The 27,206-nt window shown below is 40.8% G+C and overlaps 3 protein-coding genes across 7 annotated transcripts; 2 read left to right on the top strand and 1 right to left on the bottom strand.

The window, feature by feature from the left end:
• The first annotated feature begins 1,288 nt into the window (after nt 1-1,288).
• On the top strand, nt 1,289-6,222 carry Not10 (CCR4-NOT transcription complex subunit 10). Of its 4 annotated transcripts, none has more exons than XM_043423855.1 (10): nt 1,289-1,604; nt 2,059-2,545; nt 3,017-3,360; nt 3,436-3,542; nt 3,689-3,840; nt 3,945-4,144; nt 4,397-4,694; nt 5,006-5,428; nt 5,508-5,696; nt 5,794-6,222. In XM_043423855.1, the coding sequence occupies exons 2-10, from the start codon at nt 2,107-2,109 to the stop codon at nt 5,847-5,849; spliced, it is 2,208 nt and encodes a 735-aa protein (XP_043279790.1). In that variant the 5' UTR covers nt 1,289-1,604; nt 2,059-2,106; the 3' UTR covers nt 5,850-6,222. The 4 variants fall into 4 exon arrangements, with proteins under 4 accessions (XP_043279790.1, XP_043279781.1, XP_043279796.1 ...); XM_043423861.1 differs by lacking the exon at nt 1,289-1,604 and having other exon boundaries at nt 2,101-2,233; nt 2,326-2,545; XM_043423868.1 differs by lacking the exon at nt 1,289-1,604 and having other exon boundaries at nt 2,121-2,233; nt 2,313-2,545.
• A 2,275-nt stretch (nt 6,223-8,497) lies between these two features.
• mim (missing-in-metastasis) lies at nt 8,498-16,263 on the top strand. Of its 2 annotated transcripts, XM_043421719.1 has the most exons (12): nt 8,498-9,707; nt 9,802-9,863; nt 9,948-10,106; nt 10,207-10,298; nt 11,094-11,398; nt 11,480-11,779; nt 12,081-12,218; nt 12,461-12,623; nt 12,716-13,015; nt 13,114-13,313; nt 13,830-14,299; nt 14,514-16,263. In XM_043421719.1, exons 1-12 carry the CDS (start codon nt 9,636-9,638, stop codon nt 15,226-15,228), a joined length of 2,976 nt encoding a protein of 991 aa, XP_043277654.1. In that variant the 5' UTR covers nt 8,498-9,635; the 3' UTR covers nt 15,229-16,263. The 2 variants fall into 2 exon arrangements, with proteins under 2 accessions (XP_043277654.1, XP_043277662.1); XM_043421727.1 differs by lacking the exon at nt 12,081-12,218 and having other exon boundaries at nt 8,499-9,707.
• On the bottom strand, nt 16,159-27,038 carry LOC122412241 (ovostatin-like). Its single transcript, XM_043421664.1, has 22 exons — nt 26,906-27,038; nt 26,647-26,819; nt 25,380-25,630; nt 25,187-25,303; nt 24,818-25,093; nt 24,189-24,422; nt 23,879-24,121; nt 23,386-23,720; nt 22,785-23,176; nt 22,434-22,621; nt 22,238-22,361; nt 21,806-21,971; nt 21,295-21,729; nt 20,482-20,834; nt 20,179-20,423; nt 19,750-20,010; nt 19,132-19,524; nt 18,530-18,764; nt 18,265-18,437; nt 17,223-18,027; nt 16,825-17,067; nt 16,159-16,720 (listed from the first exon to the last, which is right to left on the bottom strand). Exons 1-22 carry the CDS (start codon nt 26,980-26,982, stop codon nt 16,539-16,541), a joined length of 5,901 nt encoding a protein of 1,966 aa, XP_043277599.1. The 5' UTR covers nt 26,983-27,038; the 3' UTR covers nt 16,159-16,538.
• Between the last annotated feature and the right edge of the window lie 168 nt (nt 27,039-27,206).

Here is a 27,206-nt window from a genome sequence, read left to right on the forward strand (position 1 = left end):
CCCGCGTTTACCACGGTACAAAGCTTCATCCCGAGGGTTCATTATTTACGCATAAACAAAACAGTGACTGCACCACCATGAAAAGAATTTTGATTTCCAATTATAGAACAAATTTCATCGAAACATTAATATTAATTTAATGGCTTCAATACACTCGACGTTCATCGCCGTCTTTTTAACGAATCTACAGTTATCACGTTTCAAAGCGTATACTGACAAAATAGGTGAGTCGAATTATTTTTATGAAATCTTTGTGAATAACGGTGATATTTTCTAAATGGAGGAAAAATGTGAAATAAATGAAGTTTCGAACAATAATTTCATTCGGGTTTTTGAATAGGAAAATTTTGACAATGGGAATTGATAAAAAGTGTTGAAAAGAATCAATTATGTTGACTGGCTGAAACTATATCCGTTCAGAAAATTGCTCATATATTCTTCATATCGGTGTAGATATGTGCCATGCGATTGTATATTACACAAATGTACAAAAGAACCCGTTTGCATTTGATGTGTGTTGAGCAGCGCTAGTGTGCTATGTAACACTCGCAATGTGACGGGTTGCAATTTTTGACGGGTGGCGGTTTTTTACCTTTTTCGCTAGTCCCCCGGCCCCTGTCAATCCGTCTGAACATAAAAAAAACGCTGATGCGGAATGAATCTCGATGCACGGTATATAATAGTTCAACATAGAAGCAGAGATTGTGTGGTTATTACGTTCGCGGAAACCGTTGAACGCAACAAGTTTCGGTTCAGTTAAGCTTGAATAATTATATATATGCACTTCAACAATACCGGAACGATTAATGTGATATTGATGATATTCGTATCCACGAGTTCTCGTCAGAAAGTTTCTATATGACATTTCCGACAATAGATAAATAAAGAGAGGTAATTGAACGCAGCGAGTATAGGGATGCGAAAAAGCCAGTTCACACAGCAGTCTCGAGAATCGATAAAAAGTTTCGAATGATTGGTTAAAAGCACATATCGGATGGGAACAAGACCAAATTCGGTTTTTATATAAACCGTATTGGTTTTTAAAGCTTGTGCTTTTCAACACTTTTTTATTCGTTATTTTTATTTCGTTACAATTTTTTTTAACTTTATAACGAATATTTGTATAATAAACAGTTGAAAATATGAAGGAACAAATAAACTCGATCTTGTCAGGAATACATGAGTTATAAAAATTTCCGCTTCTCTACACTTTTATACGCGTTATTTCCAGCTCGTTCCATTTTGAAAAATAGTCGATTCGGAACCACTAGGAAATCGGATGAGTAGAAATAAATCCGCCTCAACGGGGTTGAGCTACCTTAACTATGATGCGAGCTTGGTACCTGCATGCATGGATGCCATGTTAATCCACGAACAATGGCGATCGGATTCTCCTCCCGATACTCGATATCGAACCGTGCAACGGAAACCACGAACAATGAGGGGAATAAAATGAAATTATTCACGTTCTATAGAACTGAATCTAATACACGGAGACCTTGTTTTTTTTCCGAAAAAAACTTTGGCCTAGAATATTCCATAAGAAAAACTGATCAGGAATGAAAATCGGATAGATGTTCCAGATGAATCGTCCAAAACATCAGGTAGTAATGAATTGTTTATATTAATAAAGTCGGTCAAACAAAAAAATTACCGGAGTACGTTTCGTCGATACAATACGTTTGGTGAAAAGTGATTATATGTGAAAATCTTATTTACATGCAGTCCGTGAGAATTTATCCTGATTTTATCTTAAATTTTCAAGTTCGTATATCGATTGCGTTGATAAGAGACTTGGTAGTCATTGATATTTAGAATCTTCCGGAATTATTGTAACTGCTGTGGTTTATGACCTTCATTATTTCATATTTCACGCCAGTACACATTTTTTATACTCCAAAAGTCCCCGCAAATTTCCAGATGAGTGATGTTAACCAATAAGAATGCTCGAAACGCGTGTAGCAGCTAGCAGCCCTAACCTACAATTTACAACTGTCAAGTATCTTAGACTGTAGTGTTGAACAACGCGCAACTGTCACTCACAAATATTCTTTGTAGCCCAATAATTGTACAAATAAGAAAAACAGTGTGTAAACAAAAGTAATCATGGCAACAACGAGCGAAAGCGTCGATACCGCGAGTAAAGATGGATCATCGGGAACCAGTGGAGCTGCGGTTATAAGCGAACCTGAACGCGAATTGGCCCAGTGTGCACTCGCAGAATTTCAAAAAGGTGCATACGCCGCATGTATTTCGCATCTCAATAAACTAGAAGTTTTAAGACCGAAAGATTTAAAAGTAATGCACAACAGACTTGTTGCGCAGTATTACAGAGGTGAATTGAAAAAAACTGAATTATTCGGCAAAAGTTTGAATGCTATATGCGGCGCTGCTACAACAACACCGGATACTCCTTTAGATGCCATAGACGATGTTGAAAAATGTGTTGTTCGATATAATCAAGCTGTACTTTTCTATCATACTGGGCAATATGATTCTGCACTACGCATAATAAATAGGCTTTTCACATTTGTCGAACCTATGGGTGAGTTACTCAAAACTCTGTACTCTTTTATATTGACTTTGCGTTTTTACGATCTTGTCTTTTAATCCTTGACTCATGCAGCTTTATTGCAGTTTTTGGTTTGAATCATGGAACCTTTGGTCTATTTTATAATTCACAATTATGTGATTAATTTACATATCACGTTTTAATATTTAAAAAAAATTCTACCATAGCTCCTCAAAAAGAATCCAGACAAATTCTTCATTTTTGCTATTCTTTAAAAATTTTCATATGAAAATTTGTATGCAGTACCCAACTATGATAATTCAATAGTTGGTTTTTTTGTCTGGGAAAAATTGGGTTCATCTCAAAAACTGTAGCTTTGCTTTTTATTGATATTCCGATATTCAATCATTTTTGAGTGAATCAACCATTCTCTTGTGGATGATTGATTATTGTGAATCATTTATGGTTATTCATGAATTGATGAGTTTTGATTGAATCTTTCAGAGGAAAGTCTGGCTCACAAAGTGTGTTTGCTCGTAATTGAATTGCACATAGCTACGAATAGACCGGATGCTGCTCTATCGATAGTAAATTACGTGGAGAGCCAATTCATTTCCAAAGAATCTGGGAAGTTGGGCGGACCAGTAGAGAAAGATCTTGGCGGAATAGTGCCTAAAACTTCCACACTCAAGGATCACAAGGAACAAAAAAAAGAAAGTTTGGATGCTGCGACTGATGCATTTAGAATCCAACTTTTGAAATACAAAGCGAGGATATACCTGTTGCTTCAACAGCCAAAATTGTGCAAGAGAGAATGGAAAACACTGATGTCGCTTGGAGCTAAAGTGGTTAACATCATTCTTATTTACTCTTCGGCTCATTCTCTCTCATGTGTTGACTTTGGTTTTTTCTTTTTTTTTCAGAATCTGTCGACTGTCTTCCTCAAAGCCAATTTAGAGTGTGCCAAAGGAAATCACAAGAAGGCCATAAAATTATTAAATTCCGTCACGAACGAAACGTTGGATGTCAAGTAAGCATTAATTTTTCTATCTCTTTTTTCCTTTCTTCACTTTATATCTGCAAAAAATTTTAGGCAAAAATGACGAGAAACTGTTTTTCGAAAGAATTGATGAATTCCGATTACTCAACTGCGCTACAGCATTAACTTTATTTTAGAACGAGCGGCGAATCAGCAGCTGTCCTTTATTACAATAACATGGCCTGCATCCACCAGGCTCATGGAAAACCAAATTTGGCAGCGTTTTATCTGCGTAAAGCTCTCGAAGAGAATCAACGAGCGATGGATAGTGTAAGAACGAAAGATACCGGTATGCGTGTACGATCAATTAATGATTATAATTTTTATTTCTTCATTATTTTCAAATAACGACAAAAAAATTGGTACGTTGACAAATTTTTTGTATCATTGCAGAATCAACTTCGAGTCAACCGCTCTATACGCTCAACGCTAACAAACATCACGAATTAATGTACAATCTTGGTGTCTCGTTATTGCATGCTGGTCAACCGATGAAAGCCTTCGATTATTTGACCGAAGCGGCTCAGAGGCTTCAAAATCGAGCACAACTTTGGCTCCGTATGGCAGAATGCTGTATACAGTGTCATAAACCAGTAAGTATTCATTCGGAAACGTCATTTGTATCAATAGAGTAATGGTATAAGAATTTGCAATGTTAAAATCGAGCGAAAAAAATCTTGTTCATTAGTCATAACGAATATAATTTGACACAAGCGTCCAGATTAGTAATAGATTTATATACATTTCTAGAAAGTTTTAATGTCGATCGTCTTTGTTATTGAGACTGGAAAACTTTTCGAAAATACTCGAATCGTACTTTATGAGCTATTTTTGAAATATTTCAGACAAATGCAGTAGATTTTGACATCGCGAAACGACGAGAAGATCTTGTACAAAGGGTCATTGGAGCAGGAAGGCACAGGAAAATCATATTAGCATCGGCCTTATCAAAAGATACGAAATACCACACTGAGAACCTTTCGTACGCGATACCTCAACCGACAATGGAATTCGCCATGCTTTGTCTAAAAAACGCACTTTTTGCGTTGCCCGCGAACGACGACGAATCGAGCAGTTTGCCAATAAGTTGTCCGGTTGTTTCTGCCTCAACCAGTGTCTCCATGTCGCTCAGTGGTGGACTTGGTAAAAATTCACTCTGCCCTCGATATTTCACACAATTTGAAAAATTTATTTTATCAAAACTTCAATCCTCAGTGATTTTACGAAAAAATTCAATCAAATTGAGTCAACTACGATACAAAAAATATTAATTTTCAATGACGATAATGCTAGAAAACTATTCAGGAATCGGTTAAACAAAAAGTTTTCTAGAGAGCTTTTTTCAATTTTTCATTTTTTCAACAACTCCAGAAATTAAAAAATTTGATGTCCACTGATTATTATTTTTAGAAATAAAGAGTTCGTATTTTCTAAAGAAATTGAATAATCCACAGCTGCAGCTGCAGCTGCTGCGGCGGGTCCAGGAGGAGGAAACGGATCAGGTGTCGGAGCCGATGGACCAAGTCAAGAATCTCCATCAACCGCCCAAATTTCAACAGCGTGGACCCAGACCTTGAACCTGAGAATCGCTGTACTTGCAGCGAGTGCTTACGTCTCTTTGTGTTTGGGCGATTACCTAGTTGCTCTGGAGCATGCAAGATCAATGCTTAATATTGAAAAATTACCAGGCGCGTACAAAATGCTCGCTAATCTTTATGCCGCTGAGAGTTTGATACTCGTGGACAAGATGAACGAAGCGATTGAACACTTGAAGCCACAGAATATCGAGGATCTAAACACAGGAATTCAAACACCTTGTGTCAATGATCCGATGGATAAAGATAAGAGCGAAGAGTCCATGTCGAGTGTGAGCAGCGGTGAGTCCTGAGCGTTGATGATCAAAATTGTAGTTTCATCATCCTATAATTTCTTCTCGATTCTCTCATGCTTTCACAGATTGGTTTCCATCGAGCCTCCAAACAGCGAAATCCATTATAAAATACAATTTGGCAGTGGCTTATGCGATTCGTGGAGAACTCAACAAATCCGGAGAGATCTTGAAGCAAGTGTGGCTGTCCAAAGGCCCGAACTGTGACGTTCCAATCCACGTTATCATGCTTGCACTCTACATCGAGCTTCAATTAGGTGAAACATTAGTGAACAATTGCTCGTACGAAAAATACACTTAGAAAGAAATTGAGCGAAGGCTTACTAATATTCGTTCCATGCGTTCTGTCCAAAGGTCATGCTGACGTTTCTAGATCAATAGTAAAGCAGCACTGTCCCCAGTATTGGTGACCCGATTTCTCAGCACTGGAACCAACGGAAAAATGCGTCTGACCGCGACTGTACGATTTTGGAAAAAAAAGTACATTTTGGTCCACGAAACAATACAAGAGCCAAATTTCTTATTCTTTTTCCAACATAATTTTTGTTTTTTTTTTCTCATAGCGATGTCATCGGTACAAAATTGTTCTAAAATTTCGTATCAGTTCACAAATCCCATTATTCTCGTTTTTTAAAAGCAAACGAGATATTCCTTATTAATAAGGAGGAGAAGAGAAAATTATATGTCGGATGTTAAAAAACGTAGGGCTTGTTTCGCGATTTCTTGAGGATGCTCCCTGACAGTTTTTTTTTCCTCTACAAATAAACACGACCTTATTTCTTTTCTGAACTTTTATTTTCTCTAGTGTGTGATCGTGTGAAGAGAAAAATTGTATCCGTTCCACGCGTGAGTATGTGACAGAAGTATTTATATCGGAGCTTAGCATTCGGGTGCGCTCATTCAGTGGGGGCGTAAACGTTGTGAAAGAAAATTGCGTTATTTTCACCACCGCGCACATTGGGGTGTTGAAATTAATGAAGGTCGTTTTTTTATTCTCTTTTTCCTCCACGCAGTCTTGGCCAGGCATGAAAAAATTCTACTCAAAGACAAGGCTATTAATTTCCTCACAAATTTTGCTAAATTTCGCGCAGCAATTCTTTCGAGTGATTCAATGTTCGTTTCGTACGTGCAAGTGTTTTGCGAGTGCGTGCGTGACACGCTTCAAAAAATTTATTTGCTATATGCAAGGTTGAGAAAAAACTCGAGAGCTCTCCAGTTGAAATGTAGCACACAAAAAATAGGTGATACGCTATCGTCTTCGACTGTAGATGCGTTCGAAATTCGTCAATTCTTGTCATGTTTCGAGCGATAAGAATTCCGTGGGACTTTTTCTACCGTTCGTTATGTTTTTGAAAGAATCTGTACATATTAGATTTCCAGACTCTATAACTCGTGAAATATTATTTGTTATTTTCGTGCTCGCCGCTTAATTAGGTTGAAAGTTTTTCACGTGTCTAATGACGAAAATACTCATTAGCATTCATCATAAATTCCGAAGGCATTAAATTTTTGCTATGAGGTTGAAAGTGAATCGCTCGAACATCGAATACGTCGTCGATGAACCGGAAATTTGCATATGGACGCTTGAAAGGATTTAATAGTTCACGTTAGTGTCAAAAAGGCGCTGAAGTTGCAAATGAATTCCCGACTCGTGTCCTGTTGGTCCTTCTCGAGTATTTCCGGCACTTTGTTGGCGCTAGTGTCGAGCAATGGCAGAAACTGCAGAAAGGCGCGGGATCGTTACAATCGGACCGACACGATTTGCGGAGGTAAGTACGAGCGAGGGACGACGGACACGTACAGATATACACCGGAACGGACGAAAAGCAGAAAGCAGGTTCGACGATGTTCCAGTATTTCGGATTGTCGAATGTAGAATTCGGGTCATCGCGTGATTGATCGCAAGGGAGCCGTATGTATGTGTATAAGAACACAGTGGACTCTCTCCTCTCGAGAAGTTGCAAACCAACAGGCGAGCATACGAGAGAAGATTTAGTCAGAAAAGAATAGAACGAGATAGAGCGCGCACGCTCCTCTTCGACGTGGTCGAGGTTCGTCGTCTTCATTCGGTCGTTGCACCGCCGTGGTTTTATTTTTGTATATAGATATATACTGAAGCTTTCAAGATACTGCATATCTACATGATATATATGTATATACAAATATGATAATATACCGTATTGCACTGATCGCGCGTGTACAGAGACGAGTGCTACGTGAATATATATACGTTCGCTGCGCTCTGGTGCCCTCGCGGTGCAGCGGCAAGCTTTATTGCGGCTCTTTGACCAGCTTTGACCTGCATTTCCAGACTTCTATATAGTACGAGTACAGCGGGACATCGTGTACACTGATGAATCTGATACCCCCGCAACGTTCGCGAATCTTTCTCATTTTAGGTCGTCACTGATACGAAGAGAGTCTGCTGGAGGAAATTTTTATTTTTAGCTTGACGAAACGAAATTATTTTTTATGTGAAGAATCTGAGCGAACTCTTCATGTAATAAATCATTGAAATGCATGTTATTATAGGTTCATATAATCAATTAGTTGGGCGGATTGACGGGACAGTGCTTTTAAGTACACATTTTACAATTGCGCTCGTTAGTTTCTTCCATTATTTTCCTGGGTCGCATTGTTTTGGGTTCAATAGAATTTATGATTTGTAATAAATATCGTGGTTTAATATTTTTGCTTAAACCTGCGCTTCCTGCCAGCTGCATATGGAAGCTCGCGAGGGCGAAAAAGAACGAGGAGAAAAATAGGTTCGTGCTGCGCTATAGCAACGAAGTCGGATGGCTATAGCTGCACTTCACCAATCGTAAAAGTCTCTTCGTTTCAACAAGCGTAAGACTCGGGTCAATCCCTGATACATATGGCTCCAGCTCTGCTTCAGGTATACAGTACTTCCGCGCCCTTCTGCTCGAATCGAAGGGAAACCGAACAGTATAAGACACACGCAAGCGCGTTATAACCAACATATACGCGCATGTGTATGTACAACTCGAGGGTACAACATAATATATATATATATATATCCAAGGTGCTGGATATTCCAAAGAGGAAGTGTGTTGAAGAAAAAAACGAACAGCGAGTGTTGGAATACGAGACGAGTGGGAGAGACGCAAAGCGACGAATGAACGCGTGAGAGAGAGAGAATAGGAAGCTCAGTAGTGTGTAAATGCGTAAGGTTCGTATGTCAATTCAGTTGTGTTTACGTTCTCGATCGGGAGGGTCGTACGTTTTATATATACGTACTGTTTAGTGGCTAGTAGCAGACGCGACAGAAACGCACAGTGTATGTATAATCTTGAGCGTGAAAAAAGTAAACGATAAAAGAGAGGGAACGAGAGTGATCGAAAAAATCAGACAGACGGAAAAATTCATAAACTTTCGGCTCCCGCAGCTTTATAATATACAGTCAAACATGGGGGGCTCATGGTCGTAATGTCAGTTGGACCATCATAATCTTTCTGACTTATTGTTTTCGGCCCCGGGAGTGTGCAGATCGAATCGAATCTTGTTTTACTGTATAATTATAAAAGAAACATTTTTATAGATCATCTCCCAATTTTTCAAATGACCATTTGGAATCTTATACGAAACAAGGCTGCATTTGCATCTTTATGAGACGCGCCGTCTCCCCCGAGTCTTACGAGACATTACCCTGTGTATGTGTGTGCGGTGTCTGTGTCCTCTGTGTGGATCCTCTCGTTTACTACTTGTGGTCCAAACAAAGCGCTCCCGCGCGCCCTTATACCGAGAGAAACGTATTACCCGGTGTACAATTTTTCAAACAAAAAAATTTGTGATGCTTCCTTGCGAGCAGCGTTGCAGGTGCAAGTGCAAAATTATCGCACACTGCGCTTCGCCGATTATTACACGAAAGGATTAAATTCCTGTACAAATTGTCTTGATTTTATTCTACCTTCTTTTTAACAACTCTCATCTCTCTCGTGAATCCTGTGCTTAAATTAATCAACGGTGATCTATAGTGCGACGCGTTACAGAAACGGCGTAGATACGAAAAATTAGTAAATATCCATGTACACACGAAAAATAAATAAAACGCTTCAACACCGGACAGCTGACGAGAGAGAAACTCTTTAAGGACGAAAAAAAAAGGAAAAAAGTAAATACGACACTGTTGCGGTTGCGTCTTCGAACGAATACAACGGTATTAAAAGCGCGGAAACATGGACGTCAACGTCGAGAAAGAGTGCAGCGCCCTGGGCGGTCTTTTCCAACAGATCATTACAGATATGAAGGTGAAGTTTCGTCTTTTTTATATTTTTCCAAAATCTTACACTTTTTTAACATCGTCATCATTTTATCTCATGACAAAAACTACAAATTGTACAGAATGGAGCTCCTCTCTGGGAGGATCTTATCTCAAAAGCCACCAAGCTTCATTCTTGCCTCAGGTAAAATAAAATTCTCGCTGTATTGATACCTATAAAAATGAGATAGAAAAAATTAATTCAACAAGTTTTTTTTTATATTCTCAGAGCTGCGATTCTAGCTGTTTCTGCATATTTAGAGGCTTTCCAAAAAATAGCAGACGCCGCTACTAATGCAAGAGGCGCTACTAAGGAAATTGGTACTGCCCTCACTAGAATATGTCTCAGACATAAAGCTGTTGAGACACGCGTCAAATCTTTCACATGGTTAGTCCGCTCACAATCAACATTCTTAATAATACATATTATCCTGGCAAAAGTCATAATAGCGTGTCAAATTATTCGTTATCCTACTTGTTCAACATAGCGCGATAATGGATTGCCTGGTTATACCGCTTCAGGAGAAGCTCGAGGATTGGAAAAAATCTCTCGTGAATTTGGACAAGGAGCACGCCAAAGGTACAATAATGTCTTTAATTATTTTTTTTTCCAATTCCCCCTGCAACTACACTCAGTAACGACAGACATGTTTTCCTCTTTATGACCAAATAAACGATTTTAGTTCTTTTTCTTGTGACATGCTTGTAGGTCATCAATCTCCTTATTATTTTGTAAATGAAACTTTGCTTTGTTTATATTTTTTTACCGCACTGTACAATACATAACAGGCACAGGGTGGCTTTTTTTATTTATACTTGAGTCAGGTAGCGAGCTGCGCAAAATAATACAATTGCAACGTTTGCTCGTCTACTTTAATCAGTAAATTCCTTCAGCGAATGAAAGAATCTACAAACACAATGTTCCATATAATCTAATGAGCATGCAACGATAATTCCAATTAAGCATCCAAATAACTTAAGAAAACTAATACGCTCCGCTCTTAGTTCACTCAGAGCTCAGTATTCGATGGGGGTTTAGCTAAAGTTTGGTGCACTAACTATCGAGCCAGGATCTCTTAGGACGCAGCATAACCCACAGTGGATTGACATCAATTTAATAAATTCAAACAAATTTTATTCATACATTCATTGACGAAATATCATTCCCAAGTTTTGAAAACTTGGAAATGTTTATAATTCCAAAAAAAAATATGAGTTAAATTTTGCTTATAATTTTCGAAAAACGTACAAGAGAGTAAAGTGATTTTATAAAATCTCTCGAAATACAGGGATGTCGATCGACGTTGATTTCATATTGTAACCTGAGGAAAATAATGAGCTAATTTGACAAATAACGTTAACGTTTGTCTGGCAGAGTACAAAAGAGCCAAGGCTGAGTTGAAGAAGCGTTCGACAGACACATTTAGATTGCAAAAGAAGAAAGCGCGTAAAGGACAAGTTCAGCAGGGTCATGGTCACGGTCCAGGAGGTCAGTCGCACCAGGGCCAGATTGGTCGTACAACCGACGAGGAATTGGCGAGATTGTTAGAATCTTCGACGGCTGTCGTGCAGGAGAAACGATTGAGTCTTGAAGAGACTGAGAGAAAAGCGGTGCGTGCTGCTCTTCTCGAGGAACGAGGCAGATACTGTTTATTAGCGAGATTTCTGAAGCCCGTGCTCGTAAGTGAAATTGAGTTATCATGAGTTAATAAGAACGAAGAAACAGCTGAATAACATTTGCAATATTTGTGTGGTGAACAGGACGAGGAAATAGCGATGCTAATGGAACTGACGCATCTTCAAGAGGTGTCGGATCAACTGGAGAGGCACGCAGCCTCACCACTGGATTTGCCAGCTGCTTCAGAACAGATAATAACGGATTTGAAAGCGCGTGAGAGCGGTCAGTGGGCTTTGGCAACGCCACCGTCGAGCCCCTCATTATCGCTAGGTTCTCGTAAGAGTTCGATGTGCTCGATAAGTTCTCTCACGAGTAGCAGCAGTGGATCTTGCAAGAATCATTCTAATTCTTGCACGCATCCGTGGCACAGATCACTCTCGCAGGTAAAACGAAATTTCATCGTCGTGTTTCGCGTGCTCGCGCCACATGAGCCTCAATTGCACGGGAGTAGATGATCCGCTTTTTTCCCCCTTTTTGTTCTTTTTTTTTTCTTATCATTCAATAGGTATGTATTTTATATACACTAGCAGTAGTTGTAATTATTTATACTAGTTGTCGTATCTCCATCTCTTTCCTCCCGATCTCTCTGTCTATCGACTGGCTCGCTGGCAAGTTTCACGTGCATGCGACTAGTCGGCTTTGCGTATGATTGTGTTGGTAGTCTCGATGTTGTATACGTTGTAGCCCCTCGGCCTCAGACCTACCTCGAGTATAGGAGCCACGGTGATGAGCCTACGTCACTCCACCAGTGGCAGCAGCTCTCGCGACTCTGGCTTTACCTCTCAGGACACGCTTTATAAGCAAGCCATTTTCGAACACCAGGTAATTAAGTCCGTCGTCTAGCGACATATGTGGCGCTTTAAGTTCCTCTCTCTCTCTCTCTCTCTCTCTCTCTATTTTTCTTTCTCTCACACCCACACTATTTTAGTTTTCTTTTGTTTTTTTATTTTTACTTTCACTGCTTGGTAGCTCCGTAACTCTGGTAGCAGCTACTGTTTTTGCGAGTCTTCGTTGACTAACGTTTTTTTTCGGGGCGCGAACCCCCGAATTGTTTTCTTCTTCAGGTTTCAAACGCTTCAAGCCAGAGTAATCAGAGCGCCGGTTGCACGACGATATCACGACCTCTCACGACCTCCACGTGGCCTGATCTTCAAGAGTCTACAGGGGTTCAGTTCGATCGACAAAGTCCTAATACAATCAACGAACGCCCCCACACAATATCCTCGGGTAAGCTTCGCCGTGAAAGTGTCAAACAAATGGCATTTCGTTAAAATTTTCACGGACTAACGTTTAAATTTTCATTTTCACCCTTTTTACAGCGTACGAAAAGGGCCATCAACGACCGGCCTTGAGCGTATATACATTCCAACCACCAGATCGTGATGCCAATTGTTGTCATAGTCAACCGGCCTCACCGGTATCTTCACCGGCATCATCTAATCCACAACTCGCTCGTGTTCAAATGCGGAAAAACAGCGCTGGTGGCACCAGACCACCGATTCCAAACAGATGCTCCAGTCTCGAGCGACCTACTTCCGCGACAACCGCTGCCAAGAACGAACCGCCAAGCAGCGGACGAGGAAAACCAAAGTTACCTATACCGGCTCATTTGGCCAAAGGTTCGTTCCATTCCCTCATTCTTTTTTTTTCTTATTCAATTTTCAAGCTTCCACATCCCTTTTACCCATCGAACTAACCCGTAATCAATTGTATACAGAGTTAGGAGGTCATCCACTGGCTCAACCAATGTACGTAAACATGCACGAATTAGCCAGTCTCGCTGCCAATCGTGCTCAAGAGATGCAGCAAATACCGCCCACTCATCAAATTCCAGCAGCCGGAGCTAATCCCCCTGCGGCTTCCGCATCTTCCGCAGTCACATCACCGTCCTCCGGTGCTGGAACAACTCCTGACAAAGTATTATCTCACTCATTTTCTTTCATTCTGATAACAATTATACTCTCCAGTCTTTTCAAATGATATTTCATCTCCCATTTTTTACATCGTATTTTTCCTCATTATTTAACAAGAGCAGTACACCAACTCTGCTCTTTTCAAGATTATTACTATAAAATACATAATGGTTCTGCTCTTCACTGTCCGCTCGCTTTTCTCGAACTATCAGCCGCTGAGGAAGCGGTGCATCTGCTTTTCAGCTATCTTCAATAGATCGTTTTAATATTAGAGATACCAAAGGAGTAGAGGAATTGAAGCATATCCGTGCTATGCATTTTGATACAGAAGTGTTTGAGAGAAGAATTTTTTCTGAAGTAGCGGTATGAAAATTAATCTGTGACCCCTGAAAAGTCCCCAGTTTACTTTTCTATGTTACATTTCATACTTTTCCTTCGTCCTAGAAATAATTAAGTCAACAATTGCATCAACGAATCAATCCTTCATCTTATGTGCAAATTTTGACGGTTCATTTATAAGGTTGAACCAACAGCAGAGAAAGATGGCGGCGGAAGTCAAACGTCCGAGTCAAGTTTAGAGTCAAGCAGCGGTTACGGAAGTCAGACTACCCTGCCTCACTCCCAATCAGGACAAAATCAAAATATTGTCGAGAGTAATAGCACGAACGCATGGAACACCGGTACCGCACCGCCTACTTGTATATTATCGCGGCGAGGATCGATGCAACAGACGACGAGACCGCCTCCACCGACGAGGCGTACTTCTACCATAATAAGCGGAACTTATACCATATCATCGGTCGTTGCCCCGCCTATTGTCGGCAATACCGGAACCAATACCACCGGAATCGTTGCAGCTTCCACAACGAACGAAAATCCTATCGAATCAACAACCACATCGTCGTGCGTAGATGAAACGGAAAATCTACCACCCCCACCGGCCTTTTTGCTTGAGGGATCATCTCCGACTCTTAGTCCAACTCCCCAACGGTGAGTAGCATACTTTGGTAATCGATTAACATTTTGAACTTCACAATTGCAGTGGAACGTTAGATACATAAACGTGTATAGAAAATCCTGAGGCTCAATTAATGTTTCGTTAAAAAAGAATCGTTTAAAAATTGTGGAAACAGTCTGCCATCGAAAATACTTTGTTTCAATTTCATGAATATTGATCTCCATTTATATCGTTCTCGAAACGCAGCTCGATATCAGTATCAGAAACGGTACGGACGTTGACAGAGTTGCGTCACACTCCAGCGAGTCCCTCATTTCTGCGAAAAGCAGTAGCTAGCCAACAACAGCAGCAGCAACAGCAACAACAAATAACGCTGGTTCCTGGACGTACCAGTGTCGTCGAACGCACGACAAGTGCGATGAAGATGATTGAGACGACATCGTTGAATTTGACGAATAGTACGAGTACGTTTCAAGCTGTCGGACCTGGTGGGGTAGGTCATAGTTTCATGGCGGTCTTGAGTTCGAAGTTGATCGGTACCTCGAGTAGCTCGGGCTCTTCTGGTGGTAGCCCAAAATCGACTCGTAAACATATCAATGCGGAAACGACGAGCAGCAGAGCTCCGAGAGGTCCGACAAGCTTTCTGGAGAGTCTTAATGCTAAATTGGCGCATCAGCAACATCAACAGCAACAGCAGCAGCAACAACAACAACAGCAGTCACAACAGCAACAACTTCAACAAACAACGACAGTGCCACAGGGAGGGTCAAGCATCGCGAGTAGTGGGAGGTCAAACAACACGACAAGATCAGCAAGCGTTAGACGAATAATGGGGAACCGAGTGCCGATAATAGATCCGTCACAAGTCAGGGTCTCTCTGATGGATCAGATAAGACGCGGTACCTCGTTACGTAAAACAAGCGGTCCTATAAACGATCGTTCGGCACCGCAAATATACTAAACTTATCGAATAACGAGACACGCTCCATTGATTGCTCAATGTTGAACCGAGCACGCGAGTTCCTCCGTTTTGCCGAGCGGACCAAACGTCCATAGAGTCCCTCTCTCACCTCACTGCTCCACCCTTATCGTTGCATTACATTATCACCGAGCAGTACGACGTTGACAATACACGATACTAAATATACATATATATAAAAATACGTATATATAAATATACATATATATATATGTATGGTCTATATATTCACTAAAAATCGCGCATATCCGCCTCGTTCTATTCGTCGTTAACTGATCGCACTTTTGCGCTATATGCCAACGACTCAAATTAAACTCATACTATCCCTACGACAAAGACTTAATATTCGAGCATTTGTTTCATAGTTGGAGTACTTCTCCTATTTCTCTGTCTTTCTTTCTCCCTCTCTCTCTCTCTCTCTCTCTCATTCGTATTTTCATTTTCCAACTATTCCAATTTTCCTTGCTCCTGTCGTGTTCATTGAGATTATACTTCCCATTTGCTTTTGATATGCGCACAAGCTCAATGTTGCGATCTATACCGCTACTTACTGCCACTTTTATACGGTCGAAAGGTGATGCGCAGATTTATTCCTTTATTCCTTCAATGTATCGAGCTTGGAAAAATACACGTTGGAGAGTATTATTATTATTATTATTATTATTATCGTTTCTATTTTATTATTTTCATTATACATGAGAGAATGAGGCGAAAGAGAGAGAAAGAGAGTGCAGTACAGATAAAAATACGTAGTATCAAAAGGCCGAATATTTGCCGTAATGTAACGCTAAAAACATGTGTCGAAAGTCACGAGATGCGGGTAACCAAATGTTTACGACAAATGCTAGAGCCGTAGATGTTGACGGAAAAAATAAAAGTAAATATAACACATGCTACTCTATAATGGTAGGGTTACCGTCTAAAAAATATAATTGTTTATTTGTAATGATCCCTGCAAAAGCGGCGAGCCGCCAAGATTATAATGAAAATAAAGAGCGATGCAGCGAATTAAACTGATGAAGCGAGAGCAGAGATGAGCAATATTCAATTCTCGTTCGTTACATGTACGCTGTTACGTTACTTCGTGTTTGCCTTTAGATCTCATACAATATCATCTTTCCGTAAGGCTTCCATCTGGCTGCGCGCTGTACCTTAATATGCATTGAATAGGGATGACAAATCAAATATTCGCGGTATTTTTCATTGCAAACGTAATAAGGAACAAATTGGATTGTGCACATCTCTGAACAAAAGTTCATTTAATTAATGAGATATTGAGGATACACGATCAATCACGCAACAATCGGTGACAGACAAGAAGCTCGTGCATTAAAGATGTCTTCCGGAAAATTGTTCCAACCGATTCTTAGCAAACTGTAGATCGCGAAGGTTCCGTCGGGGTTTATTGTCTTACTGTTTTTGACAAAAGATTCGCTCTCCTCCGAAGGCACGACCACAACAACCAAATTTCCAGCTGTGAAAACAAATTCTTCGTTTACAAAACAGATCCTTGCGTCATGGATCGTATTGTCATTATTCACACCGTTAAAACCGTGCAAGAACTTGGTTACTGCTCACTTTTGTCGAGAGGTCTGCACGTGCACCGCGGATCCAGAACGAATTCGACGAGGCTTCGGAGACGCTCGGGGCGATCATGAGGTACACGGAAATGCAGCAATACTCTGGCTCGTCGTTTCCTGTGCATCACTATCGTAAAGAAACTGTTAGCACTACAGTACACGTTTTTCATGTCACCGACATATTCCTTGCACACAGGACAAATTGATGCTGTGGAGTTAGATTCGGCTTGATGTTCCGTTACTGCAATACAAAAAATATAGATTGAAAGACATTGGGAAACAATATTAATTAAGCCGCGAGAGTTCGCAGTTTTGAGAACTTTTCGTGCAATAAAGTTGATAATCTTTGCGATTAAATGAAGTCTAATTAAGAAATTTGGAATGAACATATCTTACCTGCAATAAATGAGTTGTCACTTCGAGAACCGGTCGGAGCGAGAGTTCTAGATTCTGATTGGTTGGCACTGGAGGTTTCTTCTCCATTGACACCGGTGCCCACACTTTCTTTAGGGAAATTAAAATTGTACGAGGGTTTCACGTAGACGGGAGGAGGTCCTTCAACGCCGTCGGGGCTCTCAAGTTCATGATCAATAATGACGAATGCAGGATTACCAAAAAAGTTGGTCGACGAATCAGTGGTTTTTGATCGCGTTTCGGGTTCTTCGCCACTTCCAACGTCCAAACGACTCGTTCCGCCATCAACAATTTCATCGACACTCGCCACGTGTAATGTTCGTGGTATTTCGTCGATCGGTGAATTTGGAATTGACGTTGTCGCTGTATCAATAAAATTAAACGGTGCTGCACGCGTCGTCGATCCTTCTTCGACTTTCTTCTTTTTGTCATCTCGTTCGGCCAACTCGAAAGCGATTATTTCACGAAGCTTTTTTATATGGCCTAAAGCTTCTTGATCCAGTTGCGTTATTGGATTGTTATCTGTCGCATGACCCGAGGTCAATTCTTCATTCGTGCTGATGGATTTCGCACTTATCTTAGACGATCGTTGAATACTCGCTTCTGGCCTTAAAGTATCATTAATTGTGTCGTCTTTACGCTCTGACAACGACTTGTCTAGTGCAATGGGACGAATAACCTCGTCCAATCCGTCACCGGTATCGTTGTGTTCCACCTCAATTTCTCTCTCCTTTTCCTTCTCTTCGTCGTCGTCGATAGCATCGCAACTTCGGGAAAACTCGTAACTCTTGAAAAACGTAAGATTTTTGTGTTTATTTCATAATTTCTCGTGTAACTATCATTTTTCATTGGTCCAGAATAATTTTCTGATATTAGCTCTTTGAAGATGCGTGAAATATTGTTTCGTCTCGTTACACATTAATTTCAATGATTATCGAATATTTTTCGGACGTGCTCTCATTTGAAATAAAGCAATTTGCTGTCGCTAGGCATTTTAAAATTTGATTTAATTTAACTTTCTTACCTGAGTGATTACGAGCTCTTGTTGATAATAATCGTAGAGCTTCACATTTGCTGGTTTCGGATGTTCGATAATATTTTCTCTCAGTACAAGAAAAGATATGCAAGTTCTCTCACTGGTTAATTTGTCAAAATAAATGACAACGGTGCCGCGTTCCTCCTCAAATCGACGGACCTCTGCGTTCAAATTCAAGTAAATCATCAAATGTAATTTCATGGTTGTCATGTTTAAAGGTGCTCTTTCCAACGGATTTATGGACGTTACTCACTCGTAGTTGATTCTTCGAGGAGAGCGTGCAAACTCGGTTTATCTGGAACGTATCCGCTGACCATGCCGATTTCCAATAGTGCCATGTTAGTCTCCTCGTCAGCCATTTTGTAGCGGGAGCAAACTGTGAGTTTTTGCATAGAACATTCGCCACCGGAAAGCACGGGTTCGGCGTTCAACGTCAGATCAAAAGCCTCTGATCCCGAAGCATTTGCAACATTATATTTCATATTGGCCTGTTGATAATTTACAGTTATTTTTTGTTGAGTATGAAAACATCAATAAACATTCGCGACAGTGCTTCTTTGCTGTTTGTTCTTCTCTTTAAATTCTAGTACTATTATTTTTAGCCTGAAAACCAGACACTACTTTTAGATAATTCCCCAAAATAAAAGTACAAATGCTAGAATTTAACAAAACAATAGTTCAACAGTGTTTTATTTCCGAGTTTTTAACTGAGCAGGTAACGCAAAATAATATTCAAACATTCATTGGGATATCAATTTTTCTTTATAAGAACACGATTAAATATCCAGAGCGAACTGCACTTATGAATCACTTGTTTGATTGCACTCAGAATAATGTGAAATTGGTCGAACTTGCCTGGACGAGAACGCATCCTTCGCCCTCGGCAAATATCTCAATGACAGTTGGTAAAACCGGTAATCGAACCTGTGCCAAAACCATACGATTATCTTCGTTCATATGGAAAACCTGATCAACTTCGCCAGTGGTTACGAGGATCGAAAGATCTGTGGTATTGCTCGACATCGCAACAGCGTATTTGGCTAATGCTTCGAGACCCAATACAGTGTCCTGAGTTGATGTGAATCCACCCTCTGCGTTTCTTTGTTTAGCCATCCATCGCACGGCTTTAAGAGCAACAGCCATATTGGCTTCGCCACCGAGTTTCACGAGAGAAAGTACCGCGTATGCGGTCATTTCTATGCTCAAACCCTTCGATGGTTTCCTCTTATCTTCCCACCAAATGAGATCCTGTGGGCATTGAATTACAAGATTACATTTTTATTTTTATTCACAATACCCTTGTATGAGCCATGAATTATGTAACATTAAATTTATACCGAAAAAGTGCTTTCGAATGCATTTTGGAACTATTTTTACTTAGAAGTTAGAACCAAATAAGGACACATTGAAGACAAGTTTTAAATATAATACAAACCGTTGTTTGGTTTTTTTTTTCAATGAATAAATACTTACGTGCAAACGGGTTGACCGTTCGAGCAAAGATTTCATGCTGGCATTCGCATTGGGATGTTCGAGTAGCGCTAGAGCATAAGTTGACAAAGTAGCCGTGTACGGATTCCCATCTCTTTCACTAGCTGTCATGCCTTTTTCCAAACAATAAAGAGCGTTGCTAATGAGTGAAGGGGCTAGAGGAACGCCAGATTCGAGGAGCGATATGAGTACATAAGCCGTTAACGCCGATGGATAAGTTTCCGAATCTTCTTGAAGACCACCCTGTTGGAAAAAGCAAGAAATATTAAGATTTTTAGTCTTCACAGTTCTACTGCACAGTGAATGTTGCACGCGACTGCAGGTTTATGTCAGCAGTTTATCTTGTAAGGAGCTCTCTGCTTCAGAGTTTGAAAGGAATTATTAGATGACAGCGAATCTATGACGATTAACCTTCATGTCTTTGTGGAAGATTCTTCCTATCAGAGGGAAGCAACCGTTCTCCAATTGTTTTTTGACGATCCACTTGACCGACAATTTAAGATCACGTTCGTCAACGTGTATCAATGTGCGTGCTTGAGCGAACGATTTTACGACGAAGGCAGTGAGCCACATTGAGCCACCGCTCTCGGAGCTGTGCGGGCCGAAAGCCGAGTACGAGCCATCCGGGTGCCGGTAGTTCAACTCTCGTTGATATCCTGTGACAAGACGATGTTATAACAAGCTCATGTTGTTAATTGTAAATGTTAAATTCACCTTTTTCTACGCTGCGTATGGCTTTTCGTCGAAGTTCGGGATTGTTGCGACGAGTCGCTTCGAGGTAGCCGATTACGTGTATGTTCGGAGTGAACAAAATAAGATTCTGCTCGCCGCAACCAAACGGAAGACGTACGAGATTCTCGAGATTTTCTAACGCCGGACCCAAGAGATCACCGACCAAAGATACGTAGCCTCTCGCACTGTCGGGGACCAACGATTCCTTGGGTAAATCGAGATTCCAAACTATTGACGAATCGTCGGTGAAATCCTTCGGACAAACGAAGGCCGACTCGGTCGTCTCGATTGGGAAACCTTCTGGTAAGACCAGTATCGGTTTCACGATACTGTCACTGTATCGGGACAAAAATTCACGTTTTTACAATTATTTTCATTGATTAATGACACTTTCACTGTATCAAAGTTCGAATATTTTTTTTACAGTTTTATAGATTGACGTGGAGTTGCCAATTGTTTCATTATTTACGAAAATTTCACTGTGATACAATTCAAACGACTGGTACGCAAGGAAATTACTGATCTCATTTTGTTACTTTCAATTTCTTTGCCACCATTTTTAGATACAATATTCAGTGTCCGTCTAAAAACCCAAAAAATATGGAATTTTTTTGACTTTGAGTCGCAAGAAATGTGAGGTGGTTATATAATCGATTTCTTTGGCTTTTTCCGATTTGAACTTCAACGTCATGGCGATTGAAAAAATATCGAACTCGGAATACTCGTGTCTATAACAGGTGAGATGTTGGACACGTTAGATTGCCGCATTCTTCTTCAAAATTCAACAATGTTTACCGCGTATTTACGAGGATTTCCGGACCGCACGTTTCTCCATAGTCTGGATCGACGGCAGCGCTAACCGTTACGTTTATTTCACCGATCAAGCGCGCTTTCAATGGGTACTCGTGAACAACGCTCGATTTAGCACCGATGCAATAGGAACCAAACTTCTGTGGTAGTTGAAGATCAAAGCCAGAAGCATCGACCAACGTGATTTTGACTGGAAGACTGTAGTCCATATAGTTGAAAAGCGACACTTTCATTCGCAACGTTTCACCCCGTTTGACACTGTATGGCAGAGTGTAATCGAGGAAAAAGGGTTGAAACGCTGTGATTTTGGCTGGCTGCGCTATGCCGAGTCCGTAGTTCGGTGATATGCACACAGTATGACCGATCCACTCCGTTATCGTGTGCGGAATATTATGCTTTATAGTTGCCCGACCATCCTTCCTGAAAAAAATCGAACGATAAGTGTCTTGCTTCTGTAACACGTTCACGTTTTTTTCAAGATGAACGCATTACCAACCCCGTCGGCACCAATTCCCAAAGCCACGTCTCCGGGAAATATGATCTCAGTGTCGCACTCGCATGATCGGTCAAATGATCGACGTAACCGATCTCGTGACCCATTTCGTGACCGTACAGCAGAGGAAATGCTTGGGGCATCGATTTTGCTGCCATCCACATTCTGTCTGCAAACGATTAATTTTATGGAAATAATGTAAAAAAGTGAAAAAAAAAACGAACAACCAAATCTGGTGATGCAAATGAGAGGTGAATTTAAATCCTTCCAATTACTTTCCATGATTCCCCATAGAAAAAAAATAGATGAAGATTGTAAAAAAATGAAATTCTAATATCATAAATCTTGAAGACTGCTGGATTGAAAAATTTGAACAAAGCCGAAGCTTCTTTCCGGGTTATTTTTACAAAAAACGGAGTGACGTGACAGGCTCACCAGGTTCGTCCATTCCACGACGCATCATGCGAAAATCGATGCTTTCTCGACTCGTCATCCATGGGTGTTGAGGACAAGGTCTTGACTCGACGATAAGATCACTCATAACGATGACTCCGAAATCCTGAATGTAGATACAAAGTAAGAAATCAATAAAGGTTTTGGGATGAGAGAATGGAGTAGGAAAAAATCGTACGTCAAAAGCTTGCATAGCGTCGACATAATTGACCCAAGTACCACCACTGGTGACGGTGGCTCCGAGGCCCGACTGACGTTTGCGTCTAGCTCGTCTCTCTCGTACAAGATCCCAAATTGGTGGTGCTTCGACCGCTGGACTCGGGAGATGATCGATTTCGCCGACACTCGTCTCGGGCTGGGTCGTTTCTACGAAAAATATCGATTTATCAAATCATCGTGAAGTCGAGAGTCAAGTTCACTAATCATAGATTGAATTTCTAACGAATTGCCTTTCCAATAAATTCTCAAATAGAAAATTTCCTACGTTCACCCTTCCAACGTTCTTTTTGTGGCAATACAAATAACTCACTCTCGCAATGGCTCCAAACGCTCTGATAAAGTGGAGTATCAGCATCAAGATGAAATCTTTTAACCTTGTCAAACGCTTTTTCGGCGTCCAGGAGACTAGAGCCCTTGCTCGATCCCTGGTGCTGTAATTGTGAGCGAGCCAAAAAGAGAGTCGACTTGTCGAGCACGGAAACACCGCACAGCGACCACGGAGCAGCCTCAACGTTGTACTGCGTTTGTTCTCCGGGTACTTGTGTCTCCGCGTGCCAGGACGTTTTCACTTTATTTTCAAAACAGTGGCCAACCTCGATTGTGTAAGTCGTTGCGACCGTCTCTCCATCGTTGCGCACGTAATACAGTAGTAATTCTGACAACGGTGCCATACTCGGTGTCACTTTGACGCTCAATGGAAATCTGTAATGACACATTAATAGAAAATACAATTGATAAATATGACTGAGAAAAAAATATCACAAAGCTATAAAAAAACGAATCTTTCGATATTTCTCTGAAAAGATCTTTCGAATTTCGGGCAATGAGCGTGGCAGGATCTTTCTACAAATTGATGATAACGAATAAGATTGTCAAATTGAAAAACCAAAAGAAATGGCAAGAATGTGTACCTATGGACAACACTGGAATGGTCGCTCCTGTTATGTGGAGCATCAACAGCTCCCAGAACGTTACGAAACTCGGAATAATTAAGAAGCGAATCTTGATGCGGTTTGTGCTTAACGTGACCAAAAATCAGAAGGTCGCCCTTTGAATTAATGGAGTAATGGAAAGCCAACGACTCATTAACAGCCTTTCCACTCGTGGGCATCGTGTACATTACGTTGAAGGGATATTTTTCGCCGCATACGATTGGTTGATAACCTCGAGCAACAGCAAGGTAACTGTCCGAAGGCGAGTACCAAGCTCCAACATCGATGTAAGCCGAAGGTTGATCCATAAACACCTGAAATGCAAATCGTCATTAGCTTCGTTCTCATTTTTCCCAACAAACTTGAAAATTCTCATTTTTTCCAAAAATTCTTTTGCTGTTTTTAAATCTATGCCGGCGAAATTGCTTCGTCCAAAACGAGGAGTGAAATTGGAGGGCTAAGAAAAGCGTACCCTCCATCTTTTATCAGGTGAGTAATACTTGGTCGGATACTCGATGGCGGTAGCGACGAAGCTCAAGAGTACGATATTCTTGTGTTGGGGTGGTACGATGAAATTGACGAAGCCACCAACGGACGACGTGAAGTTGCGACACTCGACGACAACGCGAACCCATTCGTCTTTGCCACGTACCCTCAGACACAATTGGATTTTTTCACCGACTGCCGGTGTTTGATCTTGGCGCAATACTCGAAGCTGAAAATACATCAATCAATGAATTCGCATCACAATTGTTGAAGCGAGTTAAGAAAAGAGAACTCACTTTTCCATGGTACGGAAGTCCGAGCTTGAAATACTTTGGTGTATGCGGCGCAAATTCGAGCTTCAGCGCTTGATGCACGACGACCGTACGACTCGTCGCAGTCTCGATTACTTCGGTCCCAGTCTCTGTCAAATTTGCGCTCAAAACTATGCTCGTCGGTGCTACTTGCCAATGCGCCAGCCCAAGCTCCGTGCCCGTCACCGTGAATTTCGTACACCCGTCCGCTGACGTTAACTAATCATACATTTTTTATTTACGATATTATTCACTCGTTGAAAAAAATCTTTGACTATTTTCCATTTAATCATTGGCTTTTTCTTCGAAATTTTTGAAAAAAATTTGATTTCCTTCTAAGTTAGAAACCCTGAAGCTCATTGATATTGTTAAGTAGAGCGTTGAACCTTTACAAATTTTCAATAGAAATATTTAATCCCATTTTTTTATGGTGTTTTTCGTTTCGCTTTTTTCTACCAAATATCGATTGCTTCTATTACAAATGACTAGTTCGGATCATTTCTATCCCGGAGACGATGCAAAGAATCTTATCGACATTCAAAAACTGAAATAAAAGTTTTCATAATTTTTAAATAATTTTATGGCTTCACTATTCCAAAGCGAAAAATTCGTACTTGTACTTCGTTGTGAATCTCAGGAAGATTGAGTTTCCGTCTCCAGCTCGGAGTTTGAGGGCTTGATTTGAGGAGCAAAGTTCCCCGAACGGGTTTTCCGTAACTGTAACTCGCGCACACCGTCCAAGTTACGTTGTCAGCGTCAGCGAGTATGTATCTCGGAGAATTGATAGTTACTTGAAATCTTGGCAAAACGTATTTTCTCACTTCGAAAGTTGTCGTGTGAATGAGTTGAGGCAAAGACTTTTTTTTCTCGACTTTGATTCTCCAAGCACCCTGCGGGGGAAAAACCATTTTTTTCACTTTACACCGTCCCGTCTTTGGTATGCAGCTTTTCGTAGTTTTCGAAATTTTTAAAACTCATCGTACCGGACTTGACTCTGGAGACAGGGGGAACGTTAACTGGACCATTCCTCGGTCTATACTCAAATTCGTCCATTGAGCTACTCGCACTTCTGAGGGATTTTCTATCCATACCTTAGGAATCTGTCGACAAAAATAGCAAAATTAATGATACTTCAAGAAACGTGGAAAAATTTATTGTTTTCAACGAAATACGAACCGCTCGTTTCCACGGTTTGAGATCGTGCGTCAGCGCGAGAATTCTCACGCGAACATCCTGCCCAGGTTTGTATACCGGTTTGTCAGTCTCGACGAACGTGATGACCGAGTCGTGCTCTATGTAAACCTCCTTCTCCGTGTTCACATGATACTCGGGATACTTGTCGAATCGGATTTTCAACCTTAATCGTGCGATCGAATGGGCCGTTGGAGTGTGATCCGGTACAGCCAGTTCCAGACATGTTTCCACCCCTGTTCGTCAGTTATTAACGAGAAGCAATCACCTCAATGTCAAATGCAAATATCACGATTTCCACATCATCAATTTTGACGATCAAACCGGTGCTTCGAATTCCCAACCCACGTTCGACAAAGTGGCTCTATTAAGCCAAAGCTTCCAGTGGTACAGTCACGCTAATTCACTTTTCATTGGACAAGGAAAATCATTTATTTGTAGTCTCATTTCCAATTGGATTTTTTCACGAATGTAAAGATGCTCCGACACGTCTGAAGAGTGCAAAGAGAGCTTTTCAACTTTTTCATTATTCCAGCAAATCAAAATCAAGATAAAAACTGGACAGAACTATTTTAGGGATTCATTTTTTTTTCTTTTTTTTTAAGGATCCATAAAGAATTTTTCATATCATATTTTTTAAAATTCTCAACACAAAAACGATTTTCGAGCATCCACCAAAGTTTGTTTAAAAATTGAAGTCGAATATTCGATAAAATTTGTTTGGCCCAGTGCTGAAAGCTCGTGGCCTTCGAAAAAAGTAGTTCCACTTAAACTTTGGTTGATTCGGGTGGCTGTACGAATTTTCTTTGATTTGAAATCAATGGTATGGTTTGTTTGAATAATTTCGTATATTCAATTGGCCGATGAAGTCTGTATGAATCGAAGTAACGTATCTAAATATAAGAGCTACCCTGGTGTCAGCTTCTGGTCCCCTTTTTAAAGTGCCGCAGGAAGCAACAATTTCAATTGACGATTAACTCGTCTAGCGAACAAATGCGGACACGATCTCTCTGCCTCTCTCTCTCTCTCTCTCTCTCTCTCTCTCTCTCTGTCTTTTATTGCGTTGTAACATACGAAATATACGTATATACGAGCGCATACTCATCTCTCGATCATTATACATTAGAGGATAATGGAAGATGTGTGGAACCGGCGGGATGAAGCTCAGCGAAGTATAGACGCTGGTACAACGTGATTTTATAACACGCTCGTTCGTTCGAGTCGGAAAATAAGGTGAAGAAGGGCAACTTGCCAGTTTCGAGGAGGTTGCTGGTGCTGGCTAGAACTTCATCGTCGGTATTAGCCGCAGCAGGTGACAGAAGCTCGAGTAGAATGTGAGCAGGTCCTTCCAAATTGTGGAGCGACAGGCAGCCGCTCTCAGTTTCACCAGCCAATAATTTCTTCGGTGCGGTAAACACGTATCCTCTGAAACACCAAGTCGTAAGCAGAGATTAAATGAGATAAAAATATTCGAATTAATTTCAGCTGTAAATTAACCGAAACGAAATTACCTGTCGACCGGGCCAATGTTACATTGGACCAAGCTCGTCAGCCCCAAAAGACAGAATATAAGGGAACCGTAAATCATTCTCGACGACGATTTATCGAGAACGAATCTCAAAACGGTTCGCTCGATCTCCGAGCCATACGATTGACACTCACTCGGTCTCTTTCGTTGAGACGATAATCCAAAGAATTTTCCACGAAACGATAGCACGAGGCAACGAAAAAGGTAATTTCTAAATAGACGGACGATGCGTGAGTTTGTTTCTATAAAGAATGAACGAGCGTACTACCGCCTCTGAAGAACTC

The sequence above is a fragment of the Venturia canescens genome, chromosome 1 (assembly GCF_019457755.1).
Source record: "Venturia canescens isolate UGA chromosome 1, ASM1945775v1, whole genome shotgun sequence".
Lineage (NCBI taxonomy): Eukaryota > Metazoa > Arthropoda > Insecta > Hymenoptera > Ichneumonidae > Venturia > Venturia canescens.